The sequence below is a fragment of the Trachinotus anak genome, unplaced genomic scaffold (assembly GCF_046630095.1).
Source record: "Trachinotus anak isolate AG129_WGS33_773 ecotype Australia unplaced genomic scaffold, CSIRO_AGI_Tana_v1 ptg000014l, whole genome shotgun sequence".
In the NCBI taxonomy this organism is placed as follows: Eukaryota; Metazoa; Chordata; class Actinopteri; order Carangiformes; family Carangidae; genus Trachinotus; species Trachinotus anak.
The window spans coordinates 19,388,233-19,410,058 of NW_027273865.1; the positions used below are offsets into that span (position 1 = coordinate 19,388,233).

Below are 21,826 nucleotides of genomic sequence, written 5' to 3' on the forward strand. Positions count from 1 at the left end.
TTTTTTGGATAAACAGTATTTACAATATGAGTAGATTCCGATAGCAACCCATTATCAATAGCCTTTCAAACCTGCAGGCAGTAAATATTTGATTCTTAATGTCTCTTGGTTTCACGCACACAGGTGTGATTGGACTGTCTCTCAGGACTGTGTAGGTGTGAACATATGTGCTCGGTGGACATCTCTGTGAGTCTCCTGTCACTTTGTCTGCACCTCTTGTGGTGGGAGAAATTATACAATTACACCATTTCTGCCATATTACCATGGGTTTTGGTAATTCCCAGCAGAGCTCTGTCCAACTCTAACCTGTGCAGAGTACATGAAAATACATGTGTGGATGTGCAGGATATTCTTATATAAAATCTATCCAGCTGGAGATATTGATATCTGTCAGACATTCCTGATATCACTGATTCAGAGGAGGAAAAGCACAGATGTAAATAATAACATGAGATTTCAAGTGTTCCAGTTAGAATACCAGGGCCCTGAAACTAGAGCAGCTTAATAAAATTCAGCCATCATTCATTTTAATTTTTCCACCTGTGCTTTTCCCACTCTGACATGTCAAAGAGTGTTTCATGTAAAAGCCTGTTCTGTCCACCTTTCACCTGTGCACCTGGGAAATCAGTCACAATAAGTGAGAACACCTGTGTGGGTGTGCAGAAAATATTCTTGTAAAAAGTAATACAATGCCAAATAAATATCTAGTTTTTGTTGACCTCCAGTGGCTAAAGTCCTCCCCTTACGTTTTATTCATTAAATGTCAGAAGCCTGGGAAGAACGGGAAATGTTGCAGCATGGGAGTGTTCATGCATTATTCCAAGAAGGTTGCTGTTAGCCTTGTGGTCACAACATTTAAACAGCCTACATTAGCTACATGTGCTGCTGCAAATTAAATATTTGGAGCAGTTGGTTAAATGTTTGGTTAATAAATAACATTAAAGCTAATTTTACATTTTAAATCATTTCATAATTACAGTCAGAGCGATTTAATGTAAACTCAGATTTACTTCTTCAGTATGAAAGTGTACACAGATGAGGTCACAGCTGATAGATGTGGTTTAGGTATGGTATACATGAATGTTTAACTCAGATCTGGTTGGTGAAACAGTTTTTTTCAGCTTGTTCTTAGGTAAGGACACAAACTCCCTGCACCTAACCTAAAAACTGTCTTAATTAGCCACACTGGCCCTGCTTTTCAGACCCCAATCGACAGGGGAAAAAAACCAAAGCATGCTGCACAGTCTGCATAATCATAGAGAAACGCTTAAAATAGAACCTTCTTTGCACAGCATCTTATCCACGTCCTTACTATACAGCAACTTTTGTTGATAACATAGCACAGCTTGTAGCTTTTGTAACTAATGACCTTCCATTTGAATCTCCTCATAGCCCACTCCTGGCGCAGAAAACACACACTATATTACACCACTCTGTGTATTCCTTCTTTTCAGACCGTGTTTACTCATAAACAGTATGACAATGGCTTGGTAAATCAGTGTCAATGAATTATGCAGAACCAATGGTCAAGGTAAATGTTGGGTGCCCTTGATGTTGCCCCTCATCACAGATGGTCGCCACAACTCAGGGCCCTGATCACGATCGCAGGAGCTAAGATCTGAAAGTTAATCAACTGTTGCTGCTTTGTTTTCATACTGTATAATTATACATGACACCTGAACGCACACAGAGACACAGGCGGTGAAGGACACTCACATACAAATACACACACACCACTTGGGAATGAAGCAGTGATCTGCAGTGACTGTTAATGATGTAATACGGCTCTTGTGTCTCAGAGAGGCTGGAGAGAGTGGTTGCCATCAGATACAAGCAGCATTTTAGGTAACAATGTCAACACCACTGATGAGTAGGACTCAAAATTTAAATTTAAAGTTTTGGTTAATGATAGTAATTGGTTTGAAATAATGATTGATTCATTCATAATAACTGAATGGCCACTACATAAACTTTAATAAATATATAGTGAAAAAAAAGAAGCCTTTCACCAATAAAGCCCATAATTTTACAGAACTACCCATATCAAATACCAAATGCATCATTTCAACTTGAGGTAGTGGTAGGTCCCCAGATATCTGAGCTCCTCATATATTCCCTCTGGCTGAGCTCAGACACCCTGCAAAGGAAAATGCAGAACATTCTGGCTGCGAGTAGCCTGTCCACCATCTTCTTATTTCAGTCCCTGCTCATAGATTCACCTTCAGGCTCAGCTCCCACTTCACCTCAACATTTTGGGACAGCTGTCATGTCAGTTCACTTGTGACACTGCAAGCTGCCCTCGCTCATGAACACGACCTAAAATATACCCTCACATATCCTGACCTGCGCCTGGCAGCCCTGAAGGTCTGAAAGTGGCACAAGTGAGGAGCACGTTTTTATTTTATGGCTCTAAACTTCAGAAAAATGTCTGAAATGTTGCCTCTTAGTTAGGATTAAGGTTCTTTAATCATTTTGTCTCTTTCTCACAGGCGTGAGGGGGAAGGTTTGGCACCAGTATTTAATCTTCTAATAAGAAATAAAACAGCTTGTCGCTAACACTTGAGTGTGTTGTTACTTGTGTGTCGTCAGCTGTCTGATTTTTTATGAAGTTAACACGTCATGAAGTTAACACGTCATGCATCTGCTATTTTTAATCTTTTCCCAGTAAAGAGCTTTCAGTTGCTTAAGTACCGTAGAGGTAGTAATTATTGTTGGTTGTACAAGCAGTCATTAGAGTAAATGCACAAGCGCCAGGGCTGAGAGGATAATTGATGATTTTTTCATTTGTTGTGATTAATATGAAAATGATTATTTCAGGTGTGGGAGTGAGGTTAGGAACATCTAACTGTTGAGGAGCCTCATTGAAGCTTTGGAGCGACCCTCCTACTGCCCTGGCTAGCAGGTGTCACTCTGCCCTGCTGTCTCTCTCTCTATCAGGAGGACTCAGAGAGGTAACACAGCTCGGCTCTGGTATTTGCTGTCTCTCCTCAGCAGACTGGCTGCTGTTGGAGCTCAGTGTCTCTGGCAGCAAACACGGTCTGCGTTGTTGTTCTCACTCTGCCGAGCAGGAGGCAGCTCCCTGGCAGCTCTGCTCAGATGTTTACAGAAAAAGTTCTGAGCCTCCTCAAGATGCTCCTTTTGGCTCCACGATCCTCGATCACAGAGGAGATCCAGATAGAGGAAAACACCATCACTAGGGATGTTGGGAGTGTTGACTGAAATAGGCTGATTTGTCAGCTTATTGGTTGTTATCACCATATAGCTTTGCCTGAGTCACTAATGTATTTTTAAGATTGTCATTCTTGTAGGGCTCAATAAACTCTTAATATGTGCTGTGTGTTTTATTATAACTCTTCCCCGGTTTAACAGTAGCCTCAAAAAAGTGTAGTTTGTCCACTCTTTCCTCTCTCTCTTGCCAAACCTGTTTTTGTCAGTTTCTCTGGTCCATCTCAGTTGCTCTCTCTTTTGGACAAACTGCCCCCCCCCCGACCACACAGGCTGTATTACACAATTTATGAGGGTCACAGTGTTTCCACAGGAAGCAACCCCCACTGACTCAGACCACTGGCAGCCATTACTCACCAGACCTGATGCATGATGCCGAGGTGGAGCAACAAACAGGAAAACTGTCCTTTAATCAACAGTTCTGGGTTCAAATGTGGGACAAAGTGCTCATCAGTGCGAAACCAACTGTCAGCTTCATGGCTGCTGGGCTGCTGCTGATGACCATGTGTTGAGAATGGATAATTTTTTTATTAAGCTTCTTATTTAGACAAAAATCAGGATAAGAAGCTGACATAGAGGATTAGGTCATTTATCTTGCTGAGGCTGATTTCGTTAACATTTTAATACTGTTTAAGATGTCATGATGAATCAAGTGCTCACTGGCTGTACTACAGAGTAAGGGTGGAGTATGTGGATTGTGTTTTCAAGATTCACAGTGTAAATAATGGATGGCATCGGACTTTGGCAAGAGATATATTGAATATTAGAAACCTGCAGTAGTAAAGCTGGAAAAGGGGCTGACACTCGTCACCCGTTAGAAACAGATGATGGCAAACAGTATAAACCATGCCCACATTTGTTTCTCCATCCAGGGTGGTGGTGAATGCCAGTGGAGCTCCAGTGCTTTGGCGTGTAAATGAAGATGGTTTCCTCCATTCGTCCATTTTGAACGGCACTACGATGTGGTTCCTGCAGGCCCCTGACGGACTGGTGGTGCCAGACCACTTGCTGCCCCTGGGACAGAACTACTTCCTCAGTAAGGCTCCTCCAGTCTCACTGGCATATGACAAATATTTTTTATCAGTTCTATCATATCTTTGAGATGTAACAACATGTTTTAATGGGTCCACTATCCCATAAGTGACACAAAACAATAAATAATCTCACAGGTACAAATACTGAAAAATAGTTAGTAAACTAGGATGTTTTCAGACCAGATAAAATTTACAGAGAAGAGAACATGCATCATTTTAAATTTATACTTTTGTTATCTCTCTTTTTATCATTTGATTTGTGTGATAATTATCCAACAAACATCTGAGTAGAAAACATTCTGAAATGTCTCCAAATACCTGGGGGGGGTAATTGGCGTCTCACTCATTGACTGAAGGGCTGGGGGAGCTTTGTATGTGCTCTACATACCTGATGCTGTTTCACTAGCTGCATGTCTGCTGACCTTGACGGGTCTGTGGCAACTCAGCTCTCACTGAGAGAGAGAGAGAAAGAGAGAGAGAAAGAGAAAGAGAGAGAGAGAGAGACAGAGGAAGATGACATTGGGGAGTTAAATCTGAAGGGAGAGAGGATAATGGAGGGTGGCAGAGAGGAAAAGTCAGATAATGGGAGAGAAAGACAGGAAAGAAGAGATGGCAAGAAAGAAGGGGATTAGAGTAAAGGACAAAGGGACAGAGGATGCAGAAAGAGGGAAGAATGAAGGTCAAACTGCAAAAGAATGAACACATGGTTGTTTTCTTTCTGGTGCAGCAGTCAGGCTGGATAAAAAGTGAATAATATTCACAAGTGCAAACGAGCATTTACACCCCATTTCAAGTGTGTGGTATGAAAGCATAAAGGTGTGTGACCTTGCGTACACATGCGAGCCGGGAAAATCTGTGCAAAGCATCTGTAAGTAGGGAGCAGCAGTGCAGTGACATTGCATTTCCTTCTTCACACGTCACTGTGCCTGAATGTCGGCGATGTGCTTTCACGTTTCGAAGGAGCAGTGACTCTGCAGGTCCAACATTTGATGTCATTGGGCTGACGATCATTTGGTCAGGGATTACAAAAGAGCATGTGTTTTCTTTGTCAGCCCTCTGATTGGCTGAAGAGCTGACATCGTCAGAGTCTCGTCATTGGTGGGCTCGCAGCTCATTGGCCTCAGACCAGGCTCTAAAAAATGGCAGTTAATATTCACTATGAGGCTATTTTTATCCATGTGCTCGTGTAGCTGTCAGCTTTGATTGAAGATATAATGAGATGTTCTAAACTTGCAGACCCAGAGAGAGACAAGACAGAGAGGCACACACTCTATTTTGGTCACAATGAAGAGCTGTCTGCATCAGTTCTTTTTGCAACACTTTTAGCCACATGGGAGTGTATAGTTTTTTTTGTTTTGTTTTTTGACAACAAGGTGCACTTTTCAGGAGAGGAACCATGTAAAATCTGCTCTACAACATACAACAAGAGTCTGCAGCTGAGCTGGCTGCTCTGTGATGCTGCAGGCTAAATGCTGAATGGTAACATCACCATTCTAACATACTCACTATGATAATGTTAACATGCTGATGTTTAGCAGGTATAATGTCTGTAATGTCTTCATGTTAGTGTAGCATTGGGAATGTCATGAGTTTTGCAGATATTTAGTCATGAAGCAAAGTGTTGGACAAACTGAAACCTGATGAAGGTGTTGAAAAATGAAAAGTCAGGGGATCACCAAAGTTCTGTCATTCAATGTGAATGACTCAAATTTCACGTTTTTTCTTTCAATAGTTGCCGAGACATTTCACTCAAAACCACAAATGTCAACCTCACTAAATAGCAGAAATCAGAGGATCATCAACGTCCATGAAAGCCAAAATTTCACGACAATCTATCCAATAGCTTCATAGCTAAAAACAAAGTACATTATGACATACTGTCTGTTTTCAAATCTCTCGCATTAAGTCAAATCTTCTCTCCAAAGACTTGGGAATCATGCACTTAATAATATCAGCCAATGTGTTACCTGTCATTAAACATAACTTTGTGCTTCATGAATAGTTTAAAAGGCCCTTAACTCTTCTGTGACAGGTGTGCTGCATGTGGGCGCCCCCACAGCCCCGGAGGTCACCCTGCGTCTCAACCTGACGGTGAAGGCCAGCAGCTGCGTGGAGCCCGGAAGCAGCTTCAGCGACCCTCAGTGCTCTGGGAAAGGCAAATGTATCACACAGCCATCTGAGGTGAGAAACCAAGGAAATAAACTCCTCAAAACTCTGGATGTTTCTTCACAGTTTTAGTGTGAATGAAGCTGAGACACACAGGAGAAAAAAAAACTGCAGTATTATATTTTATATTTGGTTTCAGCAACCACTCTCTTCACACCTTGTAACAATAGTGCAACTGCAAAATAAGCAAAGAGAAGCAGCTTTTCCATATTATTGTAACCTAACATTATTACTGCAGCTGCATCATCATGTTCAGTGATACAAGAGCCTTTCGATCATTATTCACAATGGATAGCAGAAAGTATAGCAGAAAGAAAACTCTCCCTGGGTTTCACCTAATAGCAGAGAGCAGAAAACAGAGAAGAAAAGCCACAACAGTGCAGAACAACACAATGCAATGCTACAAATTACAGCTGTGCGACATGATTAAAACATTTACAATTAAAAGTGGGGGGAGTTTTCATCATTAGCTGCTGCTGATGGTCAAAAATCCACATGGGTCAGCTTGAAAATAAGATGGTGATTATATATTAATTAGCAACTCTGAAGACAGAGAAAAAAAACATGCTGCAGGAGGTGAAAGTGCTACATCCACACATACGTCCAACCCCCTACATCCATACACACCTCCAGCTATAACAGATGCAGCGGCAGTGACAGCCACTGGGTGTGCTGAAGAATTGAAGTGTAGAGGTTGCAGAGACTGTTTTTTGTCCCTTTCAGCTCAGTTTCTCATTATCATTCCCCTCACTTTTTGAGAAAACCACAATGTGTCACTGCTGCCTGTTATTGCATTGTTATGTTGCTGAATTATTTTACATGGCTCATTGAAGTGAAGTGAAATTGGCGTATGCTTGCGTTTTGCAGAGCACTTTCTTCTGCGAGTGTGAGGACGGCTACACTGGAATCTTCTGTGAGGAGTTTGACGCCTGCCACCACCGACCTTGTCGCAACAACGGCACCTGCACTGACGTCAGACAAGGGGGTGAAGGACGCAACTTCACTTGCAGCTGCCCCCCAGGTGTGTGTGTCTATGCGCACATTATATCACTTCACATGGTTAAAGAAAACACTGTCTCACATGTGTGACTTCATGAAGAGTCTCAGCCTGACTGTGTGGTCTCTGTTGGTTTGATTAGAGTTGCGCAGACATGAAGAATAAAACCCTCACTCTGTTTGTTTGAGAAAATAAGAAATAAGAACAAAAGGACAGAGTGTGTGTATTCAACCTTTGATCTTGTCAGATTTATTTTAGGACAGGGACTTGAAGCCAGAGCCTCTGATAAGAAGTTAAATGCGATGGCCTGTCATTCCCTCTAATGAGAAAAGGAGTTGCTAATGAGAAAAAATTAAAAAGTGTAAACAGACAATAGACAGCATTGTTAAATTTAGTTTAGTTTAACTATGTGGCTTACATCTGATATTTTGAATATTTCTTATTAGGATCTCCATTAGCTGCTACCATGGTTGCTGCTTATCTTCCTGGGTTTCAAACAATTTGAGAAAATAAAACTATAGATTAGTGCTTTATTTTTTGCATTTGCAAAGATAAAATGCTTAATTTAGTAATCTGCCTTATGAGATAATATAAGATTGCACACCAATATATTCTGCATTTGAGAGCAGGCTGTAATATGGTTCTGAACTTACAAAAAGATTGTCTGATGCCAGTCTGTTTTTAGCTTATTTGACCAAATGCAGTGAATCCTGTGGCCTGAGATGTGACTGTGTGTTTCTCAGGTTATGAAGGGGAGCACTGCCAGGCGATGGTTGATCACTGTCTCTCTCAGCCCTGCAAAAATGGAGCCACTTGTTTCAGCAGCCTGGCAGGGCCCAGATGCTACTGTCCCGAAGGTAGGAGCCCCGTCAGTGCATGCTGGAGCACATCTCTGTGTTTGTTGGTGTGTGTTTGGTGAAGTGTAAGCTGCCAGAAATACATGGTTCATGTGCCTATAACAATAGTGACCGCACAGTAATACAATGTCAGCTTTTTTCTGTTATTTGTTTTAAAATATGAATTTGAGACTGTCTGGGTTACACAAGCATTTCTACTCAGCAACCCTTGACCAGCTTGTGATATTTGACTGAAAGAGAAAGAGAGGAAGTATAGGCTGTAGTGTGTGTATTTTTCAACTGTCTGTTTCCAATTATTATACACTCTGTGTCTGCTGCGTGTTTAACAGTATCTGTGCCACCAAGATTAATTCAAACTTCCTCTGCTATTCTAATTAGTCTTACAGCCTCAGTGACCTGCATCAACCTCTCTAGGGAAATCTGTGAGCGCAAAACTTCTGCCAAAACAGTATTTCTCTAGTTTGCAATTAACACACACCATGACGACAACAGTGTATACACACCTACAGAATACAAGGAAAAGATTAGATAATAATGGACCGTGGGATTTGCGGATGGATGTAAAACCTGGCTGAGAGAGAGCACCCAGCGGTCAGTTCATTCTTGATCTGACGGAGGTCTCATTCATACTGCAACACCTGACTGTGCTGTTAATCTGAAGCTGCCAATAAAAACCCCTGTGGACTCCAATGCAGAAAGGAATTCATAATCCACTGCTTGTGTGTTTATTTTCATAACATGAGCGAAACAATGCAGCAGTGAGAACTGTGCCGGCACTTCTTAATTAGTGTGGAGGTTTTATTTAGAGAGTCACTGAAAATTTCATAGGTGTATTCTTTTTCTGGGGAACTTTTGGAGAAATTAACCAATCTATGTGTTTATTTACAGGTAGCAGCAGGATAAATCAACTGTAACTCAGCACTGGATCAGTTTTTCTGTTTGTCGTTGGCACACTTGAATAGAACAGAGCCATTGTTGATACTGTGAAGTAAAAATATCTGCTGTAAAAAAAAAGACTACAACATCACATGTACCATTCAATAACAGTACAAGTCAGTGGTTTATGAAAGACTTCAAATAACAAAACATAAGGAAACACATTTTTATATAAAAATGTTATAAAAGCAGTAGATAAAGTTGGTGCTGAGAATGCGATGCATTTCACATTGCAGCTGTTTTTTTTGGCATAAATACTGAAATACTCAGCAGTGAAAATCAGTAGCACTCCACCCATTCAAACTCAAAATGGGAAATCCATAGAAAATGATGTCTCAGAATAGAACACGCTGTTTAACAAGATATCAATCAATAACTGAATCAGAATACTGAACAATACTCACTCGCCTCACAGTCAAGATTAGGCTGAGGTTGTGGTTATTGTTTGAGGGACTGCTACACGACACTACTGTGTCTTATTGTCTGATGAATATCAGAAATAAATCGTACCGTGTATGGTTAATGTTAGTGTGAGACTCCATGACAGGTAAGTCATTATATGTCCTCCTAAGTGACAAAAACGAGAGATGTGCATCCAAACTGATAAACATGTCAGAGGAGAGGTATGAATACACAGACTCCAGGTAAATTCTTCATCCAGAATTGTGTTTTTTAACATGGACACAGTACATGAAATCCTTTGTAGTAATAGTGAGTATAGTAAGTTTAAAAGTGCTAGAAAAAATTTGAACTTTATTCAAAACACTCAAGGTCCAAGAATGCTTTACGTATCCTTTGTGTAAAACCTTTCAGTGTGTAGAACAGCACGAGACAACAACAGCAGGGGAAAAAGAGAGGAGACTAAAAAGTCTCTGTTCTTCTCTATTCTTCTCTGTTGTTGCAGCATTAATTTCCCTCAGGACCAAAACCAAGATGTTTGGAGCAGAAGTCACAAGTTTTTTTCATTCTTTTTGCTCATGTTTAGTAGTATAAATGCTTTACAATAGATGATAATTAAGACTCTTTTCTGTACAGGAGTGTCCCACATAGGTAACCATGTAACCACCTCAAAAGGCCAACCAAAAACTCTGCACAAAAAAACACTGGCTGGCCTCCTCCCTTCGAGGGAAGACATTGTCAACATCCACTACCTGTCGAAATGTTGTACACGATTGTTCACACCCTGTCCCCGCCTGTTTGACCTGTTGCCCTCTGGTCAATACTAGAGGTCATTTAAAAAACTCAGACCACTGGACTCATGAAAACTTTCTTTCTTAAAGCCATTTGCACTCTTCATCAACATAATCATGAAAACTGAAAAACAGCACTTGTGCAAGAATTACATCTACACTTGTGTAATAATCACTCAGACACTTTATATGTATTTATTTATATAAGGAGTGTGTTAATGTGTCTGGAGCCATTTTTTAAACTCTAATACCAAGAGTAGCGATCTTAATTTCTATTCTATTCTATTCTATTCTATTCTATTCTATTCTATTCTATTCTAAATTAGCATGCACAGATGACAGAGTCCGATTTTGGCATGCTGCTTAATGCTCAGCTAGGATCTACCCTCCTACCCCCATAAATCACCACCGACAGCAAAAGTTGAATATATATATATATAGATATATATATTTCACCCTGCAGGGATAGGTAGGAAAGGTAATATTTTCACTCCTGTTTCCCTGTTCGCAGCATTCCTGAAAAACCCACAGATTACTAGAGAGAGAACTTGACCTAAGTAGCAACTAAAAAAAACATATACATGCCAACTCTATGAATAAACACCTCCCTTTAAAAAAATAATTAATATTCAAAAGTTGATCATAATGATCTCTGTTTGTTTTAGTTTTTAATCTCTGATCAAGATGTCACACCTGCATGAATACTGTTAATAGTATGAATTTTACGACTGTGCTCTGACTCCTCAACAGAGACCACCACACTCATATGAATTTTCTCTCATCATCCTCTTTCACTCTTTCCTTCACACACACACACACACACACACACACACACACACACACACACACACACCTCCACACCTCCACACACTGACAGAGGAGAGAGTGTGAGTGTCAGCACTGTGACTGCCTCCAGTCAGAACTAGCAGGGTGGGGGAATGTGCGGGCAAGCTAATTTTAAACTGCTAACTCTTTTTAATGTTGACAGGTTTGAATGCCAGCAGCAGGAATGAATAGACTCCTCTACGTCAGCCAGGTCTCATGTCACAATGTGTCTGTGTTTGCGCATCTGTAGACAAATAAGCTGAAAGTAGAGAAAGAAGACAGAAAGAAATTCAGCTCAATGTGGAGGTGCTCTCAAAAAAAGTTGTTACACAGAGCAAACAAGCTAAACACAGAGGAAAGCAGGGGATTAAACCATGACAGAACAAATACGAATCATAAAATTCAATTTATGCAAGAGCTTGTGTGAGTGCATGCGTGGGCTAGCATCTGTGTGTTTGCAAGCATAAAAGAGAAAGGGGAGAAAAAGAAGAGGAGATGAAGGGAGCTTGGAGGGAGGCAGAGGAGCGAAAAAGGAAAGGATGAAGAAGAGCGAGGCAGTGGACAGAGGGAGAGAAGAAGAGAGAGCTTTGGGTGAGATATTCCCCTGACTGCTGCAGATTACTGCTGTCTCCCTGCTGCTGAATGATGAATGTCCCGAAGTCTTGCAGATCAATGGATGCTTGAGACGGATCTCTTCATTAGCTCAATGGAGTGTGCACTCCAGTGCAGTCAGCACAGGGATTTACTACTACTGTTACTGTAAATCAGAGCACCCACACATACTGTATCACAGCAGGGTAGGTGCATGTACACAGCGGAGTCTTTCTCCATGCTGCAGCACAGTGGCAGTTCTCATGGGAGGTGAAGGCAGAGGAGGAGAAGGGGTGAAAAAAAGAGCTTATTTTTAGAGGGGAAGGTGAGAGTAGCAGAGGCTCACAAGATAAAGAGAGGAGGTGGAGAGGAAATCAGTGGCTTCAGCACACAGCCAGTCAGCCACAAAGGGAAATGGAGTGCATGGGCATTGTCACATAGAAAGCATGACAAAAACACACCCACCGTCTGCCAGAGATACTAGTTACAGCAAGAATTTGTTCATGAAAAAATTCTTTCACTCTGTTTGTCTAAAGAAAAAAAAAGAAAACCATAAAACCCCTTCCTGTCTTTCACTGTTATCTTTAATCACTGGTGTTACTCTCCCGAACTCTGCCTCTTCTAACTGGGCAGTCGTGAGGTAACAGAAACGGTTTCACATTTTGGGAAAGAGGCTTATTTGCTTTCGAACCCACCATACTATATATGGGGTAGAGATCTCTGTGTGCAACTGAACCCACAAAAAAAATCTTTGTGAGCTCATTTGCATTAAGAGGTGCTCTTAGTGGACTGAAGAGTGGGTGCAATTTCATGCCATAATGGATGTGACATAGCACGCAGCACCACCTGATATGCATAAACCCAACCCCTGCTGTGCCGCTCTGCCAACCTCTTTGGCAGTAGGTTCATTTGAAGCCTTAAAAAGGCTGAAGAAGAATTTCATCTGACTTTTGCCTGGAAAACTGGCAACCTGCCTGCACCTCAGCCATGTGCTCTAAGTGTGGTGTTGTAGATAAGGACACATGTATAATGTGAGATTTTGAGAAACAGTCGATATTAAGGGTAATGGCAGCATTTCCATCCATCCAGAGCTTATGTTTTCTCCCAGACATATGAGGAGTTAGTACAGAAACTTTTTTTGTGTTGGTTTCTCATTATTTCCTTTCTCTCTGTTGTACTCCTCTTGCAGGGTACCAGGGTGCTACGTGTGAGCAGAAGGTGGATCCATGTGCCTCCGGCCCCTGTCACAATAACGGGACATGCTATGCCCAGGGCCCCGGCCCCCTGGGGTTCGGGTGTAGCTGCACAGCAGGCTTCACCGGCCCCACCTGTGCCCAGCTGGTGGACTTCTGTGCCCTGAACCCCTGCGCCCATGGGGTCTGCCGCAGCGTAGGCAATAGCTACAGGTGCCTGTGTGTCCCAGGTGAGCTGCGGTGTCAGACACCTCAGTGACTGATGCTTTTAATACAGATTTGGGGTGCTGTTGACCTCTGATGTCAGGGCGCTGTGGGCATCACAGAGCCAAATTTAGCCAAAGTCAGAGAGAGGTGGGACAGCTGACCTCGCTGAATTGTTTGTTGAACAGAATCCAAATCATAAAGAGAATAAGTCAGATGATAAATTTAAAATCCTCTATGAATCCTTGTACCTTAACTGCAATTTTTCACACAACTCTTGCCATTCTTTTTATTCATCCAAAATGAACTATACTGTGCACCACTATCACATGCTGTACGTGGTTGTCTGTTTGTCTGTAAGTGTTTGTACTGTATCTTGCAGGTAAAACATGTAGGCACTTCTTCTGAAACAGATTCTATTTTGTTCATCCTGAAAATGAGAGGTTGTCAAAGTCTTTCCCATGGCTTCCTGTCATAGCCACAATAAATACAAAATACTACAGGATACCACACAAAATTGTATTAAAAAAAACATTTCTTTAAGCAGAGCTTTTTTGCTTTAGCAACAATATAACAAAAAAAAATGACATCTCATATATTGTGATAAAAATGGAAAGTTTCAGGAACAGCTAAGCATTAGCTTGGCATTTTTATTACAGTATATGTTCTCAAGGTCAAGAATAAACAAAACATGATCAGACTTTCTAACAGGAAATGCTAATCAAACAGAAACTATGGTTTTAGGTTGTGCTGGACCCTCAGACCTCTGGGCCTGGGCTTGGAGGGATCATTAAGAAATCCATCCATTTCCTTTAGAAACCCTCTGAATCCTCACATTGCCTCTATCACCACTCTAAATCTGACTTCACAGCCTGCACATAAAAGTTAGTGAGAACTAAAAGTACGTTGTAGCATTGGCTCAGGCTGAGAGTAGCCGTAAATGTGGTCTGACTGAAAGATGAGTTATTTTTAGACAGGATGATCATGGCACTGGTGCTGATGCCTCAGTGGTGAAATCAATTGAGTGGAATGATGACTTATCATTATCCATTGTCTTGGAATTACCATGCTGGGATGGTGAGATAAATGACTTTCCCAGTGCCCCACAAACATAATTTGACCGTGCGCCCCTCCTGCTCTCGCTTTATACCATCAGCCAGTCGAATGTGCAGTCAGTCACCATCTTGATCAGAGAATTTACGGCTTCTTCTTCAACAAAATGTCTTTAACAGGGAAAATATTCATATTGGATTCATGTTTGGTCGCTTATGTTAAGATGAATTACTACACAGCTGTTCTTTCATTTGGATTTGGAATAACATTTGAGCCTTGAAATTAACTTGAGGTTAGTATAAGTTAAAACAAAGGACGCTCTCAACTGCATTTTACAAGTGTTTTTTTGTATAACAGAAATGCTTTGACCAGAAGTTTCATCAGAAAAAGACAGAGCCTAACTGTGTTTAGCCATCAGCCCACATTAGATACCAACGTTAGTTCAGTCGAGGTATCTTTATGTAACATCGACTAACTAGCTTTGCTGGCTTAATTCAGAACATGAATATCTATGTAAGTTAGCTAGGTTGCCAATTTCTTAAATTGTAAAATAAGCTAAATTATCTGGTCTCTATCTATTATTGCTATTGTTAAGATTTACTCCCTAACAAAACATTTATTTATTCGTTGTTGAGGCTTACCTCATCAATAGCTTGACACTTGCTTATCCAAGTCAATGGTTGTAACCACCACGCCGACGCGTCTGTCACACACAATCACACAAATGTCGGTCCAAACAGGTCATTCCCGTCGCCAGCTTACCTTTCTTTTTTTCTGTCGGTGCAAAGAACCCGCACCCTCCTAAATGCTTTTTTCCATTCACTGGGCTGATGGCACAACACGAAAACATGCAGCGCCTAAAGCCTTTTTATGGTACGGAATGAGTCGATAATCCCTCCATACATCATGGTCTTCATGTTTATTCAAATGCTTTCAGTTTCGCTGTGTCCTGGTGCAAAGCAGGCATCTACTGCTTTCCAATTATTCAGATAACGAACATTTTCCTCACCACATCCTCAGTCTGATTTTGTTTTTCTATTTTTTCTTTTTTTTCTTTTTTGTTCTTCTTCCTGTCCTTTTGTCCTTCCTCGTCTTTATCTTCCTAAGTTTACCTCATCTCATTTCCCTCTCATCTTCTGTTGTCTGGTTGCCATGGTGAGACCTTGCAAGTCTGTGTGTGTGTGTGTGTATGTGTGTGCATTATGGCTCCCAATCCACTGTCTGGGTCTGTGACTGTGCTGGTTGGGCAGATGCTGCCATCCAATCAAATGCCTCTACTCAGATGGTCCTGTCTAATGGGACTGGTGAAATTGGTGATTTGTAATTAGCCTTCCAGACATTACGGTGAACACACACATACACACAATGTTTTGGACCAGAATTGACCTTTTTTTTCACCTCATCAGAATGCCAGCTGGTGTCTGAGGTATGTGTCTTTGTGTGTGTGTCTCCGTATGCTGGGTATGAACATTTGCATCTGTGTGAATAAAACCTTGACTGCAGTAGTTTGTGTGCTTGTCCGCCTTGTATAAGTGTGTGGATGTGTGTAAGGGTTGTGTAAATGCCTGCTGGCTGTCTGAAAGAACGCTGCTGGGGAGCTGATATGTAGAAGGATCTGTCCTCCAGTTTCCTGTAATCCAGCTCACTTGAGAAGATGGCAGCTCACAGAAAGCAGACAGAGTCTTGGAAAGGCACTTGACATTTCACTGGCATTTCACAGAGAGGGCCCTAGAGGCTCTAACTGGGCTCCTCATTAATTCCCCCTCTCTTCCCCAAACACACGTTAGCTGAAGCCCAGTGAGGTTTTGTTGAAACTTGGACTGGGACTGAGACCCAACAGGGAAATTCAGTCAGTCAAAATGGGAGCGGAGCTAATGAAAACAGATTGCTACACTAGTCGTGGAAGGACTCAAGAGACATTGGTCCTCTGGTGATTTTTGGTTCCTCAGTTGTAGTTGGTGGAACATTTCAATGAAGTGTGGTGGTTCAGGTGGGAGTGTGAGCAGGTATGACAGTACATCAAATGTTAGATCAATGCATTCACAAACAGTGCATTTGTTGGCTTAATTTATTGTCAAATGGTATTAAAACACCCAGAAATGTATACAGTCACTTACAAAAACTTCCTGTCCTTGCCTGTGTTCCTACAGCTGTATCTGCATAACTAACACACAAACTGCAGTGGTGCAAGTTAAACAGATGCCACCAGCTAAGCTATATCTTCTTTTACATACTGTACATTACACTTTGTATTTTTCCTTTTTTAACTGCTAACTATTCAAAAAGGCATGATTGTCTGACTGATAATGTTTCCAGATGTTGCAGGCTTATTCTGCCTCAGTACACAGCTGCCATCCTATGGAAAGCACAGTGCACTGCATGTCATCTGACCTTCTGCCCAATCCCATCAAAGCAAAGTTGCAAAATACTGGTTTTATAATATTTTCATACATTTACTGGACATTTAGTCAGTGTATGAAAGTGTTTTCAGCCCCGTGTGTCTTTAATTGATGTTTATGTGTCATACAGACTACCAAATAATTCCTCTTTGAACGCAAGGTGTACAGGAAATAATAGTTCAGGTACAGGTAACACATAAAGGTTACAGTGTGATTAAAAGATTTCTGATTACAATCTCTTAATCGTCTAGACACATTCTGAACAAGAGCAATGAATGAGGAAGGCACTTACTGTAACACTACACTCTCTGCTCCTTAGTGCCCGACAGATGAATGTTATGGTTGCACTGCTGTGACGTGGTGCTGTGAATTGTGAATGAGAGGAGATGCTCTGATTAAACAAGTATGTCATTTGTGATAAACAGAGTTTACTGCTTGCTGCTGCTGCAGTAGTGATGGTATTAGCCAATAATGTGCTACATTACTCAAGTGTGCACAAGTCCCCCTTGTTTCTTGCACATAAGCAAAGTCCTAAATACACATATACAGACAAAGAGTTCAGTGTATTTGCTATACCACATGTAGCTTTGAGACTGAGGCTAAATTCAACATGAGCAAAAACAACGCTGGCATTAGATGGATTCACTCAAAATCAGAGAGTTGGATTTCTGTCATTACAAACCTACAGTTTGTCTCTAATTAAATCACACCACACAGTTTGATCGTGCACTGCCCCATCTAAGGAAAATTTATTTGAACTTCTTGGGTCCAGTTAACCATCAGAATGACTAATACCAACTGCTGATAGCAGCTAAAAAGACATGCACTTTCAGCAAAGCCCTTCCTTGGTAAATAAAGGTTGAAACATGCTCTGACTGGGTGCATCAGCAATGCAGCAGAATCACATTATATTCTTTGAAGACTCTAATACTAATATATACTGTATATATTTGTGTGTCTGATTAAGGCTACCATGGCTTGTACTGTGAGGAGGAGTACAACGAGTGTCTGTCTGCCCCCTGCCAGAACTACGCCACCTGCAGGGATCTTATCAATGCCTACGAGTGTGTCTGCACACCACAGTTTGAAGGTATGTGCGTGTGTTTCAGTGTGTGATTATTTTTAGTTTTAGGAACATACTGTATATAATACTTGCTTCTACACGTCACAGCTTCACAGTACACAGTAAATGTGCCTCAAGATAAATCATCACAAGTTTGTTCTGTATGTGTGCGTATGTGTGTGCAGGCAGACACTGTGAAATCTACCAGGATCCATGTCTGAAGATGCGTTGTCAGAATGGAGGCCGCTGCGAGAGTGCAGGACTCAATGCGTCCTGTGCCTGCCCACCTGGATACATGGGTGAGCACTGCTACCATACTCAGCCCGACAACCAGTAGACTAGCTTCTTATTAATATGATCTTCGTGGCTCATGATGAAGGAGAACGTCACTACATGGAAAATGACGCATTTTGTAATCTTCCTTAAAATAGGCCTAGATTTTCCATGAAGGATTCAAAATAGAAAGGTCAGAGTTTTCCATGAGACTGTGCTTCTGATAGTGAAACAATAATGACCCATTAGAAATGTGTATTTTCTCGGTAAACCCCAAAGTCTTCCTGGGTCTGAAAAAAACTGTCAGGAGACAAAATGCTATAACCCATACCACCTCATCTGTCCTCTCAGGGGAGAAGTGCGAGGTCGACATCAACGAGTGTGAGAGCAACCCCTGTCACCATGGAGGCACCTGCATTGACCAATCAAATGGCTTCACCTGTCACTGTCAACCTGGGTGGGTTGGGCCCTGCTGTGAGATCCGTAAGTCAGCCTGTCAGAAAAGATCTGCTCAGCTATTTTTCTAAACGGGGACATGTGGAAACTGTATGCCTGTTTGTGTGTGTGTGTGTGTGTGTGTGTGTCAGACCTGCAATGGAAGCCAGCACACACCGAGGAAACTCTGACCAACATGCCACGCCACTCCCTTTACATCATCATCGGAGCGCTGTGTGTGGCCTTCGTCCTCATGCTCATCATCCTCATCGTGGGCATCTGCCGCATCAGCCGCATTGAGTACCAGGGCTCGTCACGCCACGCCTACCAGGAGTTCTACAACTGCCGCAGCATCGACAGCGAGTTCAGCAACGCCATCGCCTCCATCCGCCATGCCAGGTCAGTGACAGGATTAGTGCGTAAACCTTCTTCCACCAAAGAGTTGGAATGGTTTACATCTGCAGTGTCTCACTTTAGAAATCACAGTTTGGTCTTTCCCTCCCTTTGACTTTATAGAAGTTCACTATTGAATTCCTGGAGCGATAAAACTACCAACAAAGGACAGGCTACTAATTCTATCTGCTGCGCTATTGATGCACAGTTGGTGTTTATGCTTTCCTATTAGATTTGGCAAGAAGTCCAGGCCCGCCATGTACGATGCCACTCCCATCGCATATGAAGACTACAGTCCTGATGACAAGCCTTTGGTTACCCTCATCAAGACGAAGGATTTGTAAAACACAACCATCACAAGCTGCACACCTACAACTGCACATGTACACACACACACACATACATAGAGAAAGTCAGTATAAATCTTTAAGTATTTCTTAAGAAAGAAAAAACAGCAAAACAAAATTGAATGTAAAGTAGAGGGAAAAAATCCAAAACATACTCTGTAGTTTAAAAAGAACAAATCTGGAATTTGATACATCTATTTTCCTGTCAAAGTCCACGATAAGGCTTTATTGTAGCATAAGAGCATACTTTGCATTACTTAAGTTTATTAATGATGGGCAACACTACCAGTAACCTCTGTCTGTAGGTGGGGCTCTGACAGTGCTGACAACAGTTCCTACAGGTGTTGTAGAGATAGGTGCACTCCTCATGGTGCATACACTGTATCTTTTTCTATATCTAAAAAAATCTGCAGTAGGTTGCCTTACTTCGTGCATGGTTAGATTTGATGTTCTCTCTGCATTATTTTCAAATCTTTTGTACTTGGTTGTTGGTTGTTATTTTTTGTCATTGCATTGTATTTCTCTCTGTCAAGATTGTGCCAAATATTTTCTTTGGGTAATTTGTGGTTGGTAGATCAAATACATGTATAAAATACTAGTCACACAGTTTTCTTTTTAAAATGCATATGGTCCTGTTCTTTACATGCAAGTGTACGAATAGTAAAGAAAGTGGGTTTACTGGAGTACTGTGACCCTGCCATCCAACTGTATGTATTTCAGTGATATTTAGGATAATAGGTAGGTATATTTCTCAATGCACAGAAACATAGCTGGTTTTACTCAGTGTACCTGTTAATCCCAGTGTACAAATTCACCTCTAGTATTGACAGTGTTGCATAGTCTATGGATGAGAGTTTCTTTGCTGGAGTGGCCTCTTGCTGGCTTTAGGGTGGAGAAGAGAGAGGGGAGGAGGAAGAGGAGGAAGAAGAGGAAGAAGAGGGACGATATCTACTCCAGAATATATGTGCTTCTGTGTCCTGCCAATGGAAAACTCTCTGTCTGTGCAGCTGTGTTGTTCCCCTCAAGGTCAAGCAATGTTTTATCAATAAGCTCAGCTAATTTTTTTCTCTCATTTTAAACACGGCAACCACATGATTACCTATTATCTATGTTGAATGATGTAAACAATAAAGATTCAAGTGAATATAATCTACAGTATTCCCCTGGTGTCTCATGTGAATTCTGGCTAAAACTGTGTTTCCTGTAGTGACAACAGCAAGTGGGGGGTGCCTGCTTTTTATTAATGATCCTAAAATTGTGTTTATGTTTTTATAACCATGGATGTAGAACTATCACCAATCAATCAATCAATCAATCATAGCTGCAAGCAGCATTTCGTTGACTTAGGCCTTAGTCAGGATCAACAAACTATCAAATGTTCCCGGGACTTTTGTTTTTCTCTTCAATTTCCATGTGGCACATTTGGATTGTGCACACTGTTTTGTACTGCATGCATTATGTTTGGGGCAGGATGTTTTAATGTTTTCAGTACCAGTGCCAATACGATAGCTGGGTTTAAGTAGTCATACCAAAACAATACTTTTTAGTATAGTTATGTTTTTCATGTAACAAAAGTGCCAAGACTCAAATGTGTCATGTTAACTAAACGCTGTAGAAGAAATGTGCCAAATAAAAATTTAGTATGATAAGGAAGAATGTGCAGCAGTTACATGACTTTGAACTCAGCCATGATGAGATGACACAATTGCATGCTGCAATAGGTTTTGGGCTGAAATTATAAAATTGTTTTAGAAACATGGACCCTGATTTTTTTTTAAGTGCTAACAAAAAATTCTCCAGGGTGTCTTTTTTTCTCTGCAATGTCCCAAGGTCGTACCCACCAGACTGAACCGTCAACCGTGGGAAAGACCTTTTATGGAGTGTTAGTAATGTGAACACCCTCAGTGACCTCAGGCTTTATCCAGATGTTCCTCATGTAAACATCTCTAAATACAGGCTGTGACTGTGGAGCCATGTCGCTCAACACACCTACATATATTATATGTGTGTACAAACATGCACACATTGTGGGAGCGCCAGATGTTATTGATGGCTCTCACCTTTGCTTATGGTCTGCTTTGAAGACCTTGTGCTTGGCCTTTGCCCTCTGTATGCCCTAGAGGGTCAGACTTCATGCCGTTTGGCTTTACATAGGTTCCACAACACTTTGTTGTTGGCGTTCAAAGCCTCCACCTTGATAAACAGATTGTCTTGGCAGTTGTGTGGTGGTTTTGTTACAAAACCGTATCATTTGTCAGGAAAAATACAGAATTCAACCCAACAGTTGAAATATGTACAAAATGTTGGCAACAGTAAAAATAATTCATTCAACAGTTTCCACAAAATAATGGATGACACTTCAGTGAATTCCCAGACTTCACTTTGAGAATAACATGGTCATACCAAACCAGTCACACGGCAAAACAATCTGGAGGACTGAATCTTTTTAAGGAGCTTAAACGGACCAAAATGTGTGGGCATGACTGGCAATTCTCCATACATTGTCTGAGGCTGCCTTTATGAAGCTTGGGAATTATGAAATCAGAACATTTGAATTAACCACGTTTTTTTATTGCCACCGGCCACTGAAACAATGCCTGCTGTGCCATTTATGTTCTGTTTTGATCATTTCCATTTTAACTGCA

The 21,826-nt window shown here is 41.3% G+C and overlaps 1 protein-coding gene across 1 annotated transcript in view; it reads left to right on the forward strand.

Annotated features, from left to right (window-relative positions):
* Window positions 1-20,330, forward strand: part of dner (delta/notch-like EGF repeat containing) — a 50,727-nt gene extending 30,397 nt beyond the window's left edge. The window contains exons 4-13 of the mRNA XM_071496780.1: window positions 4,098-4,261; window positions 6,292-6,440; window positions 7,293-7,446; window positions 8,166-8,279; window positions 13,011-13,244; window positions 17,638-17,760; window positions 17,919-18,032; window positions 18,358-18,489; window positions 18,594-18,840; window positions 19,067-20,330. Coding sequence (XP_071352881.1) covers window positions 4,098-4,261; window positions 6,292-6,440; window positions 7,293-7,446; window positions 8,166-8,279; window positions 13,011-13,244; window positions 17,638-17,760; window positions 17,919-18,032; window positions 18,358-18,489; window positions 18,594-18,840; window positions 19,067-19,178 — 1,543 coding nt within the window. The 3' untranslated portion in view covers window positions 19,179-20,330. The remainder of the gene's footprint in view (window positions 1-4,097; window positions 4,262-6,291; window positions 6,441-7,292; window positions 7,447-8,165; window positions 8,280-13,010; window positions 13,245-17,637; window positions 17,761-17,918; window positions 18,033-18,357; window positions 18,490-18,593; window positions 18,841-19,066) is intronic.
* Window positions 20,331-21,826: the final 1,496 nt, after the last annotated feature.